Raw genomic sequence first — 20,443 nt, forward strand, 5'->3', positions numbered from 1 at the left:
TTTAATTTACAGATCATGGAATCCTCTGGTACACCTTCAGTTACCCTAATAGTAGGCAGTGGCCTCTCTTGCTTGGCCTTGATCACCCTCGCAGTTGTCTATGCAGCATTATGGAGGTATGTAATCAATTAATGCACTTGAAATGGAGTGTTCTCTTATTCAGGTTAAGTCTGGCAATATGATAACCATTATGTCTCCTTTCTTTTTCATTTACTGAAAGAAATATCTTTAGAACAAAGTTAAAATTGCTGTAATTGAACTATAATAAATGAGCTTAATAATAATAATAATAAAATTCTTACCTAATTTTCTTGTATTTGCCTATGATGAGAAAATAAACAAAACATACACTTTTCTTCCCAGTTCAAATGATGATAGCTTTCAACAAGTTGCTTACCCTCAACCATGGTATTCTTATCCCCCAAGTTCAGTCAATGTTTGTTTCTATTTATCCCAGTTGCTATTGAGCTTGAGAGTTGAATTGGTACAATTAAAATAATTTCTCTGTTACAGAAATATGGTCTCCAAATTCTTAAGTTTTCAGTTTTAAACTTAAGAATTTAAACACATGCTTTCAGTATATCCCAGACAATGAGTAAATCTTCTATACTATTAATGCATTAACATAATACCACAATGCTATAGGAAAGGCCTCTTTCTTGAATGTTTCCAAAAAGTCAGATTTTGACAAATTGGTTAAAAGAAGTAAAAAATACATAAGTAAGTGGATGTGATTGAAAAACTTTGTTCTACAATATTTGAAATTGCATCAGCTTAAAAGTACATGAAAATTTAGTATTTCTCTAAGATTTCTTCTATTAATAAAAATTAGACCTGTATATTTTAGACATTTTATTATGTCTACTCACATATTGATAAACAGCACATAACCAAATGGCCAAACTTCCTAACGGATTTAAAAAATGTTAAGTGTAAAACATTTCTATATTCATCTTGATTATTAAAGATGTTCCAAAAATGGTTATTATATGAGTAAGTAGACAATTGTACATTATTTCCTAAATATTTGCAATATTAAAATTGCAAAAGTAGCTAGTCCTTGTGTTTTACTGTTACTTACGTTAAAAAACAATTCAGTTGAAGTACTAATTATAATTTAATAAAGAAAGGTCATTTGATTTAACATCCTTTCCAAAAAAATGTTGTCCATTGTATTTTTCACTCTTTTGAGGATAAGAATTAATTGTCCAGGATATTAAATTGTCAACGATATTAGAATTTTCATACTTGAAACAAAAATATGTTCACATTCTTGTTCCATTGACACAGGTACATAATAAAGGTTCTGCCTTCCTGGGAAGGAGTTACCTGGTAGTAAAACACTGACAGAGTGAGAAAATCTGATAAAATATGGCCAATCCCATGGAATGAAAGAAATGTTTGGTCTAGGCATGGCATTATAGACAATAGAATCCAAGCTTCAGGGTTTAGTCTAGCAGACATTGCCCTGGGAATAGAAGAGCAAGATGGACAAAGGCTGGGAAGAAGACCACTTTGTCTCCCATAATTGCCTAAATGGCACTTTTTGGAAAATGAGGCAGTGTTGAAGGGCCAGGACTTCAGGTGATCTCAACAGTGTCATACTTCATACTCACTGAAGTAATTAGAACTAAGTTCCATTTCTCAGTACTTAGGGTTCAGGCACCAATTCCACCTTCTTTTCACCTCTCAATACCTGTAGCTAACATTAGCATAAACATTGCCAGTATAAATAATATATAAAGAAGCATAAGATTAATTTGTCCATAATAAAGTTTTCTTTAATCCAGAAGATCCAGGGAAATCACCTCTTAGTTTTCTAAGAATTACCCAAACACCTGGAAGGATCTATTAGTACTTGATGTGAAACTGAGAAGTGTAGAAGAGAGCACCAAGAAACAACATAAATTTTGATTCCTAACTTTAGTGGCTAATCAATTCATTGTCTACAAATGGAAGAATTGAAGTAGTATTAATAATTTTATGGAAGTTCCAAGATTCCTAAATTATTAAGTGAATCCTGTAGCATGACAAATTTAATGAATGTTATAAACATTAAATTTACCTTATAATAGTACTGTATGGTATTACTGCATGGTAATACTCATGTTAGGATCCTGTGCTGCCTTTTTTTCTAATTAAAACGTTTAAGTTTAAAATTTTTTAATGGTTTATAAAATGTATGAACATCAGAATTATTTTATATATAACGTAGTGTTTTGAAAATTGTTGGTGTCCCTTATAGTTCATTAGAAATGTTCATCAAAAAATTAATATAATAAGGTATGTTCTCTTCATCTACAAATATGTTCTGTAGAGTTATTACATCAAAGAGCAACTAAGCATATCTTTTAAATCTATATATTGAAATGATGCATTCACAAATTTTGTTTAAAACCTCAAATATAAAAAGTTTTGGGAGTTGAGACGTTTTATAGAAAATTTTAAGGCAATAATGTGACTCAGTATTGATGAATAATAGGAATATCTAAAAACTCTTCAGGGTGGTCAGTCTGGGTTTTTTATCACCATGATTTTCCTACTTACAGAGCAAATGATACCACAGAAACCCTTTTAATAATGTTGTCTGTGTGCTTGTGCTGTCATGAAGCCATTAACATCATATGAAGGGTCAGTTTTGTGCAGCCCTTAAACTTTTTATGTTCCATCTCTCACTCACATAAGAAGAAACAACTTAATATTTGATGATGTCTTTAGCTTCCCAGTGTGTGGTTTATTATATTTTTAGATACTGATGATGCAGGGACAAGGTTAAGCAACTCTTGAGGGCATTTTGTATTGAGAATTGACCTAGGTTATTCCTATTTGGGTTTGTTTTGTGAAGAAAGGAAATTTTTTTATACTAAAAACTTGCTTTTTGTATTTTATTATTACTCCTGTTTTTGTTTTGTGTTCTCTTTTGAAATGTGTGATGGAATGTGGGGCTTCTGCCTAAATATTCCTCAAAGACCGAGATAGAGAAAGAACTTTGATAGATTTTATTTTCCAAAGAGTGCCTCCAGATCTCTGGCACCCTACTTAGCCCTGCACAGTAAACCCGTGCCTGCTGTGGAAAATGATTCCATGTACTAATACAAATTGAACAGCCTCAAATACACAGCAAGTACAAGTATGTCTTTTTTGTTACTGTCACTCAGTGATTTACCACTGGGTACAGTAAAGCAAAATAACCGTTACCCTTTTAGGGTAAACAGCTGGTAGAACATTTGATTCTGAGCAGTTTCCTCTATGGCTTACATCCTTGATGCACTTAAAAGTTCTGTAGCAGACTGTATATAAACACTTCTTCATAAGGGTAAAATATGGCAGACACCAAGTAATTTTCCAGCCTAATGGCAAATTATCATTTGTGGATTGGACTACTTTCTGGAGATGAAGATTCATTTTCTTGTCTTTTTCTTTTTCTTTTTCTTTCTTTTTTTTTTTTTTGGAGCAGTTAGTTAAGGAAAAGAAAAATATAAAGAGTAACAAACTATATAAAAATATTTGAGTGTATGAAATGGTGGATAAGTGTTCATGGTTTCATGAAAGTAATGGTTGCTTTCTAGTATACAAGGGGATACTTGAGAATCTGTATGGGGTTTTTCCTTTTGGTTTCTATTGATTTTATATGATAATATATATACATATACATAATGGTAATTATAGTAATTGATATATTTCCAAGAAATTTTATATTTTTAGTAAAAAAAATTACATTGATAGCAGATACAACTTCAAGTCTGTCAGAAATGCCATGTTATCCATACAAACGTCTAAAGAAAATAAAATTACTCTAAAGGACTCTAGGACATGCCATGTCACTATAAAATTGGGTCTCTAAGAATAATCTTTATTTAAAAAAAACATTTTTCCTACATTTTGTTCTATAAAGGATATATTTTAGTGTTTCCTTTTCTGGATGAATTTCACCAATTTGCATGATATGGAATTCTTCTTCATCTATCTGCTGAATTTTAAAATTGGACACTCTCTCTCTCTCCCTGGCTAGGTACATACGCTCTGAGAGGTCTATAATTCTAATTAACTTCTGCCTGTCTATCATCTCATCCAACATCCTCATACTGGTTGGACAGACTCAGACACATAATAAGGTATGACTGGTAATTATTCTGATTCTATTTATGTGTTTGTGTTTTGACATAGAGCTGATTATTGATAATCTAAACATTCTAGATAAAATGGAGAACTTCTGACAAAAATTATTTTTAAAAATAAAATTATTTCATTAGTTTATAAATAAAAGTATTGCCTAGTCTAGACCAGAAATACATTCCTTTGGCTTAACTTCCTGGGGTTTGAGGGGCTATTTATAATAGTAAAGATATGTTTATTAAACATTATATCAAAGCTCTGTGAGTTCAAAGCCTTGGAACATCAAAAGAACAAATTTTGATTCATTATCCTAATTGTAAATAGAATTGCCTGTGTTTTGGTCTACTTTATTAACACTGATTCCTAATAGTCAACTATAAATTGCTTACAAGTATAACATAGATCATGAAAATCTACCCCAAAGTTGTCTGTTGGCAATAACTGAAGAGAGTACTAGGTAAAAGCAACAATAGATTTTATGCTTTTCAAAAACTTTTACTTCACCAAAAACATTTCGATACTGAACCAGCATTGCAGGTCTTGAACTGCACAGTCACTTTGAGCAGAATGTAGAAGCATAGGTCCTATTCATACAAATTGGGTTCAGTTGGATGACCATGTTTTTTCCAGCAATGACTGTCAGCTTTCTTTACTAAACTACTCTGAATGCATTGTAAGAAACCCATACTAGCAATCTTAAATTAACTTACCCCAATCTCAGAGTAATTCTGGTAAACATTGCTTTGATAACTTTTGTTGATTAATCCCAGCCTATTTTCTCAACTTTTTTATTGTCAAATACTAAAACCAATAATTGAACCTTTTTCACCCCAGAAGATGTCATTTAAAAAAAATTAATGTACTTTTCAGTAGGTTCTTTTGATAGATTAGATATTTGTAGGACATGTATCAACGTCAAAGATATGGATAGTCTAATTTTGCTAACCCATGCTCCTAAGACTGCTGATTACCACCCAAGGAATCTGATTTTGGGTCTGGGTAGTTAGGGCCTAGGAATCTGCTTAGGTGATTCTAATGAAGCTTTCTTCTTGAACCATATTGGTCTTGGACAGGGGGAGAGCCCAAGGGGGAGGTCACTAACCCTGAAGGACCAAACAAAAACAATTAACAACCCAGTAAAGAGCCCTGTGGAAGTAAAAAGAACTTTCATGTATTTGAATGTTCTGTTTTTTCCTATTTATGACTATGTAACATAAATTTAAAAGTATATATAAATGGGGAAAGGGAAAACAGGAAGTAAGGAGAAAGAACAAAGGTTGAGGAAGATGCCAGCTGGAATTAGGAGAGGAGAAAGAAATGTACAAATAACCAACAGCGGGGAAAGTGGGGATAAACATTGGCACAAGCTGGGAAGGAAAAGGGAAGTGAGGGGAAGTTAAGTAGAGCTGGGGAGAAGATGGGACTGTAAACCCTCAGGAATTACTAAATTACTTATCTCACCCTTACCGTTTTGGCTTTTACCTGGGGAGGGCTTCAGATCCCATAGAAAGGCTCATTTACTTCTTAATACCTATTCACAATTCTTAAACTGTTTGTCCTTGAAACTCCATGCAGAAGAGGAGAGCTTTCCTTCTGGAGTAGAAATTATTTATTGGGTCTGGGAATCAGAAAAAAATCAAGCTAGAGTTAGCTAAAGCACATAGTTTAAGTTTTTTGTTTTTTGTTTCTGTTTTTTTCACCAAAGCCCCCTTTCCTGTCTTTGTTTACCCTCCAAACACTCATTACAATATGGAAAACTACCTGATCTTCAGTAGGAAATGTGCTTTTAAGGCTGTTTCATGCCTTATGGCAAAGTTTTTACAAGTTCTAAGCCAAATGGTCAAATGGTAGAATTTTTCACAAGGTTTATTACATATTACAGTGATTATTGTCTAAATCATTCCTGTCCATTAGAAATATAATGTAAGCTACAAAGGTAAGTTACATAGGCAATTATTTTCTTAGCCACATTAAAAAGTAAAAAAAGACAGGTGAAATGAATTTTAATAATATATGTAACACAGTATATCCAAGAGATGACCATTTCAACATAAAATTAATATTTTTAAATGCTAATACAATATTTTATAATATTTTTATTAAGTCTTCAGAATTGATGTTTATTTTATACTTCCAATACATCTCAGTTCAGACTAGTTACATTTTAAGTGCTCAGCAGCTACATGCAGCCAGTGACCACCATATTATATAGGTCTACATGGTAATAATATTCAGAAACTAGTCTTAAGATATTACATTCTTGGCCATTTTGTCTTTCCCAACTTTTTAATGTCCTTGTTTTTTCATGGAGATGTCTTTTTGATATTTGCAAATATTAGGAACATCAAAGGCAAGATAAGACAAGTCTAGTTTTACTTTTCATTTCTGATTAAAAAGAATGCCTGGTTTGGGCTTAGAAAAAAAAAAAAGTTTCTCCAGGTAATTATCTATAGAGTAGATTCCATGTGGTTTTGGGACCATAGTAGTTCTGTTCCAGATAGCCTGTGCTAATCTGTGCTGCTACAGTTACTGATGCTTGTGGGGGAGGAGCTTTTGGTAGGTGGTAGTAATGATGAGAAATTATTGGTTTCTCTTATGCTATATTAAGTTTGCTTTATTGGCTCTGAGTAGATGATTCTGCAAGCCTAGGACAATTCGCTACATCGTTGTGACTAGAAGGGGAAAATATGAACACTGGGATTTTATTTTTAGTCATTCTTAACAATATCAGTTTTCTGGGGAAAATAATCATATATTTTATCATGATGTGCTGAATTGAATTAAATTGACCCTACTTCATTTTATATGTGAAATAGCAGTATGTGAAAGCTACACCTTTCTGACTATATTTGGGATTAGTGATTTTTTTTAAAAAAAGAAAAAATACAAAATGTATTATCTGTATAAACTTATGATCTGTATAACCTCCAGGAAAGTATTTTTAAAAGGTAAAATATTGTTCACCGGTACAGTATTTTATTTAGGTAGTGTGTAGGACCTCATTGCTGCTGTGGGCATTTTATAATTGATCAGATTCCTGTCTTTGACTTCCCTGGTAAGTTTTGATTGATGCTTTAGTATTCCACATTTGGAAAAACGGAAACATGTGGGAGAGCTTCTTGATGAACAAGTTATTTGGTACTGCCTCTAAGAGTTGTCATGGCTAGTTTGTGTGAAAACAGGTATTCGGCGCTGATGTCCAGAATAGTTTTGAAGCGTCATATTCGGGTCTTTCTCTGAACTGCTGGTTGAAATATAATTAACTCAGTTGTCTCACTACTGAATATTTCTTTTGAGTTAGGATAGAAACAAGCTGAAATCCATTGTTTGAAGTATGAGGTATTCAAATCTTTAAGCTATAGATTCAGTTGCTAGAAGCAAAGTAAGAAATCAAATGCAATTTCTTGTATCTCTTAAGATACATTTATAAAATTTACTGATAACCTACGTCATTATATTTCAAACGTTCTCATAAAGGGTCATTGCCCTTTGATATGTTTGTATAATTTAACCAAGATGTTCTTATATCACTGAAATGTTGTTTGTGAAGAAGTATGCAATTTTTTTTTAAACTGTGTAGACTCTTTTTGGTCCTACTGTTTTGCAGAAAACAAAGATTATTTCGGAAACATATTCAGAATATGGTTTTCTTAATCACAAAATATATATCTGCTTCTCTCTAAAAGACTTTGAAATGATTTATCATATAAAGACTTCATAATATGCTTTTTAACTGATGAAAGCCAAATTTGGCAAAACTCTTCTTTTTTTTTTTTTTTTTTTTTTGGTTAGACAGTAGTAGCCACCCAATAAGTTTGAAATGCTAAGAGAGAGCTTCTCTCCCACAACCTCACTACCCGGTTATAATGAAGGCAAGTCAAGTCCAGATTCTATCACACAGTTAGATATTTTTTAGATAAACACTTATTAGCTAATCAGAAACCTGTTTTAAAAGCTCAGTGAAAATCCTAGATCTTTGTCATTTTAGATACTTTGACCACATGTTGTGTGCAACATTCACTTGAGGTAGACCTAGCAACACTTTAGAAGCAGTCTTCTGGGCCCTTCAGTCGCCATGATGCAATCAGAAATCCTCCTACTCTCATGTCTGGACACAGAATGACTGGTAATAAAACTGTGGGCCCCATCTCTAAGACACGCTGGATATAGGCTTCAATGAAATCGTTCATATAGTCACATCAGGAGTAAGAAGTGTTTAACTATATTAGCTGACCCACATATCCTTAAGCCTTTATTTTCATCAAAGGGAGCCCATTACTACACCCACTATAGTAATTAACCAGACACTAGTCCATCAGTAAAGATCAACCTTTTATATTCAGTTTGATGAGTAAAGTGTTGAGTGTGGACAGATCTACCTAGATCAAAAGGACTTGGGCGTTGCCACCTCTGGAATATGGCCGTTTTGAATATAGTGCCCGCTGACCACCGTGTTGTGTGCGTTCCTGGACAGCTTCTAGAATTAAGTTTACACTAACTGACACATAATAGTATCATTCGGAGAATACCGAAGTGTTATGAAATAAATGATAGGTATCCTAAAAGGACATCCTAAAAATTAAGTATTTGAAAAATAATAGTCAACTGTGAGAAGGCAAAGTTAGACACTAACTTTAGTCGTAAGAGACCCAGCAAAAGTTCCCATTGACATATCACGGGGGGCTTCCCAAATTATTTCAGATGGGTAAACATCATTTCCTCAACACTAGGAGGAATTTATCTCATGTTTCTTTATGTGTGGACAATCTAATTATATAATGAGCTATGTCTTTTAATTTGTTCTTACAAAAAATACAAAAATTCTCTACGTTGGAGCACTTTTTAAGAGTCAATACTCTACAAAGTTTTTTTTTTCTTCATCTCATGTTTATTTACCTTTTATAAAATGTTGTTTTTGTTCTGTAGTTTGTATAGAGATAATTAGGAAAGATAGGCCAAACTAAAAGGCAGTGGTCATTCTAATGGAGGATGTTCTTGTGTTGTCAGGATGATGGTTTATTTTAGAAATAAAATCTTGAATTTGAATACCTTTAATTGGGTGAAGCACCCTCTGATGCACCTATTTCTTCTATGACTTTCTTTGGCTGTAGACCCAGATTCTTCACCCATTTACCTACATGTGTGGCCTCTGAATGTGTATGTGTTCAGTTTCTGAGGAGGAATATTGAGTATGTGTTTTCAGCTACCCGTTCTGCCCCTCCTAGTACCCTCTGAAACAGTCTGCCCCTCCTCTTGAGATTCAGTGCTCTGCATGCTGCCCTGGGAGAACCATCTCTTGGTGGTGATGGTTGAATAGGCACTTTAAGCCAGAGAGACCTAAGCACCCTAAGCCTGCCACTTTCTAGCTACATGATCTTGAGTATGCTATTCAGTCTCTCTGGACCGTAACTTCTTGTTAAGGCCTCCCTTACAGTGGTGTTGTCAAGGTAACATGAGATGGTACCTATGAAGCGCTTTAAAGCACTCCTTAAACAGTAACTGTGATTATGGTAATGATGATTCCCAGGTGTGCATCTGATTTATACTTTCCTGAGCTTCAGACTTCCTCTTGTCCAATTTTCTGCTCACTACCAAATTCACCATTTGTGTCCCTGCTCCACAGTCCAACACATTATATATAAATTGAATATATCTCCTGTGGGCTCCAACTCAGTTACATAAGCTGGGACTCTGCTTAAGCCTTAATGTCTCCTCCTCCCTCACGTAGTAGATCCAGTAAGTCCGCCTCCCCTCTCCCCACCCCGCCCTGTGCCAGTTACACCCTCACATGCTTCTCAAAGCCAGCTTTTTCCTCTGTCAGGTACTAACCATCGTCAGTGGTCTACCATTTCCAGCATCATTAAACGCACTCTCTACCTTGTAGCCCAAGTCATGGAGCGAAAATTCAAATCTAACCACTTCACTTCCCTGTGCATTTGTTGCTGCTGTCTCACCTCCTTACAGAAGTGACTTTCAAACTGCTCAGACACAAGCAGTGCAAAATGTTTTATTTATCTATGAAGGTTTCTATTCACTGATTTTCTTGCATTAATATATTGGGGCTCAGAAATAAATTTTATTGAGAAAGAGTTCTGTAGCTTATAAAACTTGAGAAACCTTGAACATGACCTATGCTGACCTCTCCATTCTCATTCTGTTTTACTGACTTTTTTCACACCCGCAACATCAAACTGCTTATAGTTTGTCAAAATTACTTTATGGATTCTTGTTCCTTGCTACCCTTCAGCCTGGAGTACTGTTACTCTCTTCCACCCCACCTGATTTTCCAAACGTCTTTATCTGGCTCATACTCATTCTCGGACACTGCTCAATCCTTTCCTGTATAGGAAACCCTTCTCTATCTTCTACTCTTAGGTACACTGGCTTTGGGGCTCTATGATTTACAGTGCATACTTACAGTCTTTTATTACATTACCCGTTTCTAACGAGACTATTCTTAGGGCAGGACTAGGTTACATTTATTCTTAAATTTATTGCCAGCATATAGTCTGAGTGCATAAAGTTTATAGTGTTTATTGGATGAATGAGTACATGCATTTACTTGAGTCCATCATTTGGGCCTCTACCTCTGAAGCTAATAGTTGTAGTTAGTTTTATAAGGATTAGGGTTTCCCACTGTACACAGAATCTAAGCCAATATGGTGATAAAGACTATTTTCCTGGGGCTTGTTTTAAGCTCTAAGTGATTGATGGCATATTTAAAGGTGATCTGGTTCCTGGGCTCTAGTTAAGGAGACTCTGAAACCTAACAAATGTGAAACTTCTGACTTGATAAGTCATGGAAAATAATGTTGATAATCTTCAGAAGAAATGTGCTTATTCATAGTTCCTCTTATAGAACTCATTTCCTGCCAGTAATGTCCCAAATGTATGTTTATTATGTTTCAAATGTGTGTGTGATCCTAATGGCTGAAGCTAAAGCTTCCTACTTAGATTTATGAAAATCTAATTTATTGACTTGCTATGATGTTTGTAAAAGGATTTGAATGCAGTAAGCTTATGTGTGATTCATTTGAGTCCATTTTAAGGTATCCTACGAATTCTGCCAAGGCTCTTCTAGATTCTGAAAACCTTTATTTAACCAGGGAACAGAATGGTTGGTTAGTTTCCTGATTTTCCTAGGCTCCCAGCAATGAAAGATTATATTGTTCACAAAGTGACAGTGATCTTTAACCTTCTTATCCCCTGATTATACATTTCTAGTTTTGTGTGGTAGGAGTCAAATCACGTTATCAAAGTCAATTTCAAAATAGGGCAAAAGATCAATATGAAGGATCGGTTTGAAACCAGCAAAGAAAATGAAAGTGGAATTATTTAACAATAAGGAGGTTACTAAAATGGTTTGAGATATCAGGAGCCAGATAACCAAGAACACTCAATGTGTGTTCTTAGGTCAAACTACAAGCTGGGCAAAAGTCCCAGAGTGAGCATTCATTCAGCAGGGGAGAAGATCATAATCGCAGGGTTCAATGCTGGTAGTTGCTTTGGAGATGCCAGGCCTACTCCCCCCCCCCTTTTTTTTTTAAAGCTTTTATTTATTTGAGAGAGCGAGCGAGAACGAGAGAAGGAGCAGAGTGAGGGGCAGAGGGAGAGGGAGAAGGCTAAGCAGGGAGCCTGACTTGGGACTTGATCCCAGAGTCCTGGGATCATGACCTGAGCCAAAGGCAGATGTTTAACCGACTGAGCCACCCAGGCGCCCCATGCCAGGCCTACTCTGATTACCTTTGTTCATTCATCCTCAAGCATCAGAACTGTTCTCCGGGCAATATAAAGAGACTCCTTGATGTGGCCAATTCCTAGTCTCTATCCTTGCTACCCCACTTTAGAACTGGCTTTCATGATTTCTCGGTTGGACTACCATAACATTCTTTGAACTTTGGTCTGCTCATTTAGCTTTTGTTTATGTAATCTCGTCTTTCATATTACTGTGAAAAATACCTTAAATTTAAATAAAAAGTAAATGCCTGATTATACCATTCCTTGGCTTTAAACTCTGCAGTGGGTCTGTAGGACTCATGAGATTAACTGCATTTTCTGATCATCACCCACATTCAGAGCTATCGCTAGTACATAAACTGACTTCATGGGAAATAAAAGGGCATTCCTTCTGGGTAGATGAGTTATAAAAATACCCTTCTCACTCCAGGATGAGATAGCCTTTAGAAGGGCTTTTGGTCTTCCATTTGTGCTCTCTGCTGGGGGAGAAGGGCTGTCTCTGTGCTTTCCAGGGTATCCCATGTCCACTGGAGTCGCTCTTGCCGTGTGCCTCTGTACTTATTTTTACTTTGCCTGATACAGTCCTACCACTTTTTAGGAGTTGGCTTATGTACATCATCTCAGTGAAGTCTGCCAATACTCCTTTCTGCTTCCATAGTACATGGTATATACCTCTGTTGTCAGCACCAATCACATTATTCTATAACCATTCATTTTCTGATCAGTCTTGCCCACTGTAGTATGGTTCTCAAGGGTGGTGTTTTCCCTCGTGTTTCTAGGCTTTGAAACCACTAATATTAGTACTTGTTTTATACGTGGTATAAACTTAATAAGTGTTGAATGAATGAATGAAGCAACGAAGGATAGTGTAACAGGAGTACAGCCACTTCAACATTAGAGCCCTATTTGAAATAATTTCAACCCAGATCAATTTTTTTTGTGTTAATATTTTGTTTTATGATGAGAGAAAGGAGTTGAGGGAAAAACTAAAGACTTATAGAACACTTTTGAGACCTTCCTTTGATGAGAGATGATTGAGTTGAATTGGATTTTATCTTGATTCAGGAATATCTGAAAGAATTTGAGAACTTAAGTGACGCTCAAGGAGTCTTATAAAAAAGGTTGAAGATTATCTATTTTTCTCCCCTAGAATCAAGCTAATAGAGAAATTAAAAATTTCTCTATGTATATCTTCTTACCCTCCCTCTTCTCAATACATAATATGAACTGCTCAGAAGTTTGGCTAATGTTAGCAAGGAAGCCGTGTTGTATGATTAGAGCTAATAATGTTTATGAGAATTCTGAATACACGGTAAAGTACTGAAGTGCTAAAAAAAAAAAAACATATAAAGTGAATTATTTATTTTTTTTAAAGATTTTATTTATTTATTGACAGAGAGAGAGAGAGTGAAAGCAGGAACACAAGCAGGGGGAGTGGGAGAAGGAGAAGCAGGCTTCCTGCTAAGCAGGGAGCCCGATGCGGGGCTCGAATCCCAGGACCCTGGGATCATGACCTGAGCCGAAGGCAGATGCTTAACGACTGAGCCACCCAGGCGCCCCTAAAGTGAATTATTTTAAATCACATATTCTCACAACAGTCAAAGGCCCTTGAGATAAGATTATAATAGAGTTTTCAGTGGTCCATTATACCAACTTTGAGGCTATACCTCTCTAGGGTGAATATGGGATGAAGAGAGGAGGGTTGAGGTTATTACTAAAGCTCATTGACCAAGGCAAAATTTGTCTCAGTGTGAGACTGGTGGAAAGTATAGGAGAGAACTCCTTTCACAAATACTTCAGGATCTAATTCAAGGGTTGGCAAGCTTTTGGGGTAAAGGACTGTATAGTGAAGATTTTAGGTTTTGTGGATCATACTGTCTCTGTCACAGTGACTCAATTTTGCTGTTGTAGCTCAAAAGTAGCCCTAGACATAAAGAAATGGGTGTGGTTGGATTTAGAGAGAAGAACTGTAATGTAAGGTGGGGACAGGCCATCTTTAGGCTGATGGTTTTATGTAAAAATGACCTTCAGTTCTGAAGTTGTCTACCTAAGGTTTAGTCTGTGTAGCCTGCAGAACTAGAACAGAAGACCTTTGGCAGTTTCTGAAAAGGCTTCTGCAGAGATAAAAAGGAAGTGAAAAATACTTTGAATTCCTTCCTTGGGAGCAAGAACTAAACAGAATTTCTTCACATATGGTGACTATTAGTTACCAGTATATAAAAATTAAAATAAAACATGAATCAAATCACTCTCGACCAAGCAGGACATTTTATGAATTGAAGAAGCTAAAAGTGGGTAACAAATGCCCAGTGCATGAGACAACAAAGCTGACTCTCTTTGTAGAAGAAAACTTCTTAACATTCAGCCATAAATGTGAAAACCCCTATTAAAAAAAGTCTCCCACCTGGCAGTCTTGGACAGAAAGTAACATCTGACACAGAAAATAGGGATGGCAGAGTCCAGCTAATTCTTCACTAAAGTCACCATAGAACAGAGTTCTTTTTTTTTTTTTTAGCCTCTTAGCCTCTGGTCCTCACTCTTCCTAAAAGCTGGATTATTATTATTACGTATATTCTATCATAAGCATTGCTATGGTAAACTTTAGAGCTAAAGCACAAACACTAGTAATGCCTATTACCAGAAAAAAATAAGCATGTTTGAAGATTAAATTCTGGTTTTCACTCCTTTTGTGATGCCAGCCAGTTAATTTTAAACTTTAAGCCTTAAAGAAAGAAGTAGGCATATGACTGAGTTGAGTCTAGTTCTTAACTATAAAATTTAAGATGTATGAAAATCAAAGTAAATTAAAATATTTGTAGTCATCCTAGGTTGCTAGTGTACTGAGTCAAAGATTAAGGTTTCAATTGTAAAGAAGAAATGATTAACAGGAGAAATACAATGATAAATTTTAATTCATGAATATTCATGATGAGGGCCTGTTAATGCATTCTGTGTTAAACCACAATATACATAGTTTTTATATATCTCTATAGATGGCTGTGTCTTTGGTACATGATACATCAGTATATGTATACAATTAGGACTAGAATTTTAAATGAACGTGTATTTTACATTCTTATTGTTAATTACATTTTATTTGTATTTCAAAGTGATTTTTTCCTAATGGGTAGGAATGCTACATATGGCTTTTACAAAATATGAATTAATTCTATTTTCCTGGTTTTCTTTCTCATTTACTTCTTATTTCTTTCTGTTCAGAAACTTTTGTTACATATTCTCCTAACTTTCAAAATGAAGTGAATCCTTTATACCTCAGTGAATCCTCTATACCTAAGAAAGAGCACCCTTTATAGAAATGGAATAGAAAATCTGTATTATCTATTACTGCATAACAAACTACCTCAAACTTAGTGCCATAAAAGTAAATATAATCCTCACGGTTTCTGAGTCAGGAATTTGGGAACCATCTACAGGGGCAGTTCTCTCTCAGCATCTCCCATGAGGCTGCAGTCCAGATGTGAGAGTAACAGTCATCTGAAGGCTTGATTGGGGCTGGAGGATCTGCTGTAAGGTGGCTCATCATTCCAGGTGTAATGGGAGCATCACTTATTCTAAATGAGGAGTTTTTAAACTTTACCATTTACCGGCCCTGTACCATTTGTACCATTTGTCAAGTTATTTAACCATTCTCCATACACCAGCCTAGTGATCTTTTTAAATTGTAGATCAGTTTATTACCCTTGTCTGCTTAAAACCCTTCAATTAAAATAAGTGAAGTTTCTCTTACACCTGGAATGAAATCCAAAACCCATAACATGGCCCACAGGCTCCTAAATGACCTGGGCTCTAAGTACTTCTCCCACCTCACCACCTCATATTCATTACTTTTCCTTTCACTGTATTCCTGTCATGCTGGCCTCCCACTAGGATCACTATAGAAGTAGCTAATAAGCCATCAACCAGGTGACCATATGCCTGGTTTGTGCCTCTTGTCCTGGTGCGGTTATTGCAAGGCCACTTACAGAAGTGCCCCATCAATTATATGCTTTGCCTGGCATACAACTGTTTCCCCTGCCTCAGGGCTTTCTCACATAGTTCTCCCTCTGCCACACTTCGTCTTCTTTCATTCTTAGGCTAGCCTAGTTAACTTATACATGCCCTTTTCAGAGAAGACTTCCCTGAAATCCCATTTCCCCCAAGTCAAAACACTACAGTAGTTTTCTCATTACTCTTTCTCAAGGAACCCATTATTTTCCTTATAACCATTGCTTTAATTTGCCATCTTATTTTTATTTAAGTTCAGAAGGGAAGGGACATTCTCTACTTGATTTATACTACATACCTAATGCCTGGCACAGTGCATAGCACATAGCAGCAAGCACCCATTAAATATTTTTCACTGAATGAAGGGCATGTCTAACTCTCTGTTGTTAATTGTTCTTTTCTAATCTAGCAGTGGGTAGGGGATGTTTTGAGGATCAAGTAAAATTACACCTAGGATACAACAAACTGGGTACAATAAACTTTTAATTGAGGTAAAATTTACATACAGTGAAATGCACAATGAATCAGTTGATGAGTTTTGACCAACATGTGCCTATGTAACCAATACCACAGTCAAGATATGAAACATTACCATCACCCTAGAAAGTTATCTCTGCCCTCTCCCAGGCAACCCCTGTTCCCCACGGCCACCATTGCTCTGATTTCTGTCCTCATACATCAGTTCTGTCTGTTTAGGAATTTCATATAAATGGAATCATATGAGTACCTTTTTGGTCTAGCTTTTTTCATTCAATATATTTTTGAGGTGCAACTATATTGTTTTGTGTATTCTTAGTCAATTCTGTTACATTGCTGAGTATTATTCTCTTGTATGAATGTAACACAGTTTGTTGATCCATCCTCCAAATGGTAGGGCTTCAGGTTGTTTTCAGTTTTTTTTTTTGTTACTGTGAATAAAGCTGCTTTAAACTACATGTACAAATTTTTCTGTGATCATATATTCTTATTTCTCTTGGATAAATACCTAGGAGTAGAATTACTGGGTTAAAGGCAAGTTAGAGTATTTTTAACTTAAAAAAAAAAACTGAACAGATTTCCAAAATTATTGTACTGTCTTATACACTAACCAGCAATCTGTGCTAGTTCAGTGTTCCATTTCCTTGCCAACACTTCAATTTACATTTTCTTAATAGCTAATAAGGTTTAGTATCTTTTCATGTGCTATATTATAGGCCCTTTTATGTTCATTGCTGGGAAGTCTCTGCTCAAGTCTTTCCTCCCTTAATAAGTAGGATTGTTTTTTTATTACTGCTTTGTAAAGAGTTTTTGAAATGTATTTGGGATACAGGTCTTTTGTTATATATATATATATATTTTTTCATATATATGACATTATACCTATATATTATTTTCTTTCAGTCTGTGGCTTACCTTTGCATTTTATTAATGGCATCTTTTGCTGAGTAGAAGTTTTTAATTTTGTGAAGTGTACTTTATCACATTTCTCTTTGTGTTTTGTGAGTTCTCTGTAAGAAAGATCTTTGCTTACTCTTTAAGGTCATGAAGATATTCTTCCATATCATTTTCTATAAGCCTTATAGTTTTACCTTTAATGTAGATCTCTCATATGTCAAATTATTTCTTTGTGTATGATACGATGTACGGGTAGGGGTTCATTTCATTCCATATGGATATCCAAAAAGACTTTTTTTCCCCATTGAATTGCTTTGAAAAAAATATTAAGTCTAGAAATCAGAAAATTTGAATTCTCTAACTTCATTCTTTTTCAAGATTTTTTTTGTCTACTCTAGATCCCTTGTCTAGATCCTTTTTTCTAGAATTGATAACTGTTTTCAATAACTGTTAAGTTAGTGTCAGTGGGTATGGCTCTGCTTCATGAAATAGAATCGTAAAGGTTTTATGACCAATTAGATAAGGTTACCGAGAAAGAAGGGGGCATCACTGATTGTGGTGTTCCTTTGAGCTATGACATAATGCTCATGTTTTAAGTTGAAGAAAAAGTGGAAGAGAATCAGGAGTACATAGGGCAGTCTGTATCCTTCTGTAGGGAAAATACTCAGTTCCAAGCAATTTTTCCCTTCCTTTTTGTTGTCCTTCAGTCTGTCACTCTTTTGGGACTTTTTACTTGATTAGTTCCTGAATATGTTTTCTTTAAAAAGTGGAACTTTTAAAAAAATGCTGTGTATTTCTATCAAAACATACACAGTTAAAGACTTAACTTTCTTTAAATTTCTTGAGCTTTTTAATTATCAGCTGAGAGCAAAATAGTGTCTAAGATCAAAAGTCCATGGACCACGTTCTCTTCAGGCATGTAGCCATGTCTCTTTATGTTCTTTTTTTTTTTTAAGATTTTATTTATTTATTTATTTGAGTGAGAGAGAGAATGAGAGACAGAGAGCACGAGAGGGAAGAGGGCAGAGAGAGAAGCAGACCCCCTGCTCAGCAGGGAGCCCGATGCGGGACTCGATCCCGGGACGCCAGGATCATAACCCGAGCCGAAGGTAGTCGCTTAACCAACTGAGCCACCCAGGTGCCCTCTTTCTGTTCTTTATGACTAGATATACACAAAGAGTAGTATTTGTACAGAGTTAGAAAGTAAGTAGCTGTGCTCCTCTCCAGAAAATCAGAGACTAGTGACACACTTCTTATATGGGAGCAAAAAGTATTTCTCAAATGAAGGGGAGAAAGAGAGCACGAGGAACAGAATTTATGCCAAGCAAACTACCTCTGACTTCACTTCCAATGAATGAGAACAAGTTTTAAAACCCATCAGTGAATATTCTGTCTAGAAACCATTTATGTTTTAAATTTCACTGACAAGGTTTTTTTTGTTTTTTTAATGTATAGGCAGTATTCTATGTCTGGCTTCCTTTAAATTGGTCAACATCCAAATATCTGAAAATAGCCACTTTTTTGCCTATTAATGCAGACATAATGAAAATTGCTATTCAAAATCTAAAATAAGACATTTACCAATATACCATTAATAGACTCTGGTCCTTTTTAATAATAAAGTAATAGCATGGGTGTGTTATTTTTTTTTTTTTCCCCAAATACTGAGAACAATCCTGTTGTATTTAATGTGTGTTTTACTATTAGAAAGCTTTTCTAAACAGCCCTGGGAGGCTGTATCAATGACATGTAAACATGAGTATGTAGCCTATTTCTGTTATTATCCTTTTTTTTTTTTTTTTTTTTAAGTTTCTAACTTGTCAAGAAAAAGTGGTACATTTTTGATCATTAAATCCTAAAGTTATAAATCTTATAATCATTTCCTGGATTTTCTTTTTTGGGTGTCTTTCCTTATTCAACAAGGACTGATTTTTTTTTTTCCCCCTGAAATGTGTTTATATTCTATCCTGTATCCATTTGCATCTCTGCAAATCCTGCATCAGGCAGTCCTCTCATTTGGCTTCATTAACTGTTGGTTGTAAATAAAAAGTGCCATCTGAAGTAAACAAAATACTGTTTACCTATTTCCACTGCTAGTAAGTGGTGATAAACTCAATTGAAAACAAATGGCAAATACACAATACACAAATGGGGGAAATGTTATTTTCCATTTTGTCTGCTGATCATGTTCAAGATTTAGTTGACTGGTCTGCATTAGGGCCTCAAAGGGAGATGGTGTGAATTTTGTGAGAGAAGTACATTTTCAGTGTACATTCTCCCCTGGATACCCACTTGTAATTTCTTTAGGTGGTAATAGAGCTTAGCTATGCACATCAAGGGAAAACTAGATTCTTCAGGGTATCATGCAGGGGTAGCTCATCACAGTATCTTTAATGCTTGTTGGCAGACCTGTCTCTTTGTAGAGATGTGGTTGTAATTCTATACTGGAGATGCTGGGATATATTTGTGCAGCTTCCCCAATCTCATGGCCAGCTATGAAGAGGATCCTTGTTAAGCTTCCAGAACCCATTTGCTGGAAAAGAGGGGAATTTGAATGAAATCTCTGTAGCTAGCAATATAAAGAATATGCTTAAGCTCCATTTTCAGAAATGGAATTGTATTCACAGAGAAGGATTAAAAAAAAAAAGACAATATTTTTACTTGTAGGGAGAATTCTGAGATCAGTAAAGGAATTCTTGAGGATAAGAGGAAAGCTAGCAGTTTTCAGAGTTAAGAATAATGTTGATGGGGGCGCCTGGGTGGCTCAGTTGGTTGAGCGACTGCCTTCGGCTCAGGTCATGATCCTGGAGTCCCAGGATCAAGTCCCACATTGGGCTCCCTGCTCAGCAGGGAGTCTGCTTCTCCCTCTGACCCTCCCCCCTCTCATGTGCTCTCTCTCTCTCTCTCTCTCTCTCTCTCATTCTCTCTCTCAAATAAATAAATAAAATCTTTTAAAAAAAAAAAGAATAATGTTGATGGAAAGGAGCTGATTTTTCTACTTTTTAAAAATCCCACCCTGCCATGATGATTTCTTTTCCTTGGAACTTAAAGGGGGACATGAATAATATGTAATATCAGTGTCCTTTTCATAGATTACTGGTAAAAGGGATAACTTGGCAACATAAGAAATGTCTGCATATTGAATCCACATGTATATAGAAGTGAAAAACAGTTGGAAATTGTGCTGAGTATGAAAATATTAGATAAAGTT

General features: G+C 35.5%; 1 protein-coding gene across 1 annotated transcript in view; it reads left to right on the forward strand.

Annotated features, from left to right (window-relative positions):
* The window catches only part of ADGRB3 (adhesion G protein-coupled receptor B3), a 706,366-nt gene that overhangs the window by 550,788 nt on the left and 135,135 nt on the right, over positions 1-20,443 (forward strand). Inside the window, exons 19-20 of the mRNA XM_034991475.1 lie at positions 13-116; positions 4,013-4,115. Coding sequence (XP_034847366.1) covers positions 13-116; positions 4,013-4,115 — 207 coding nt within the window. The remainder of the gene's footprint in view (positions 1-12; positions 117-4,012; positions 4,116-20,443) is intronic.

This window comes from Mirounga leonina, unplaced genomic scaffold (assembly GCF_011800145.1).
Source record: "Mirounga leonina isolate KUSES-001 unplaced genomic scaffold, KU_Mleo_1.0 Mir_53, whole genome shotgun sequence".
NCBI classification, from domain to species: Eukaryota; Metazoa; Chordata; class Mammalia; order Carnivora; family Phocidae; genus Mirounga; species Mirounga leonina.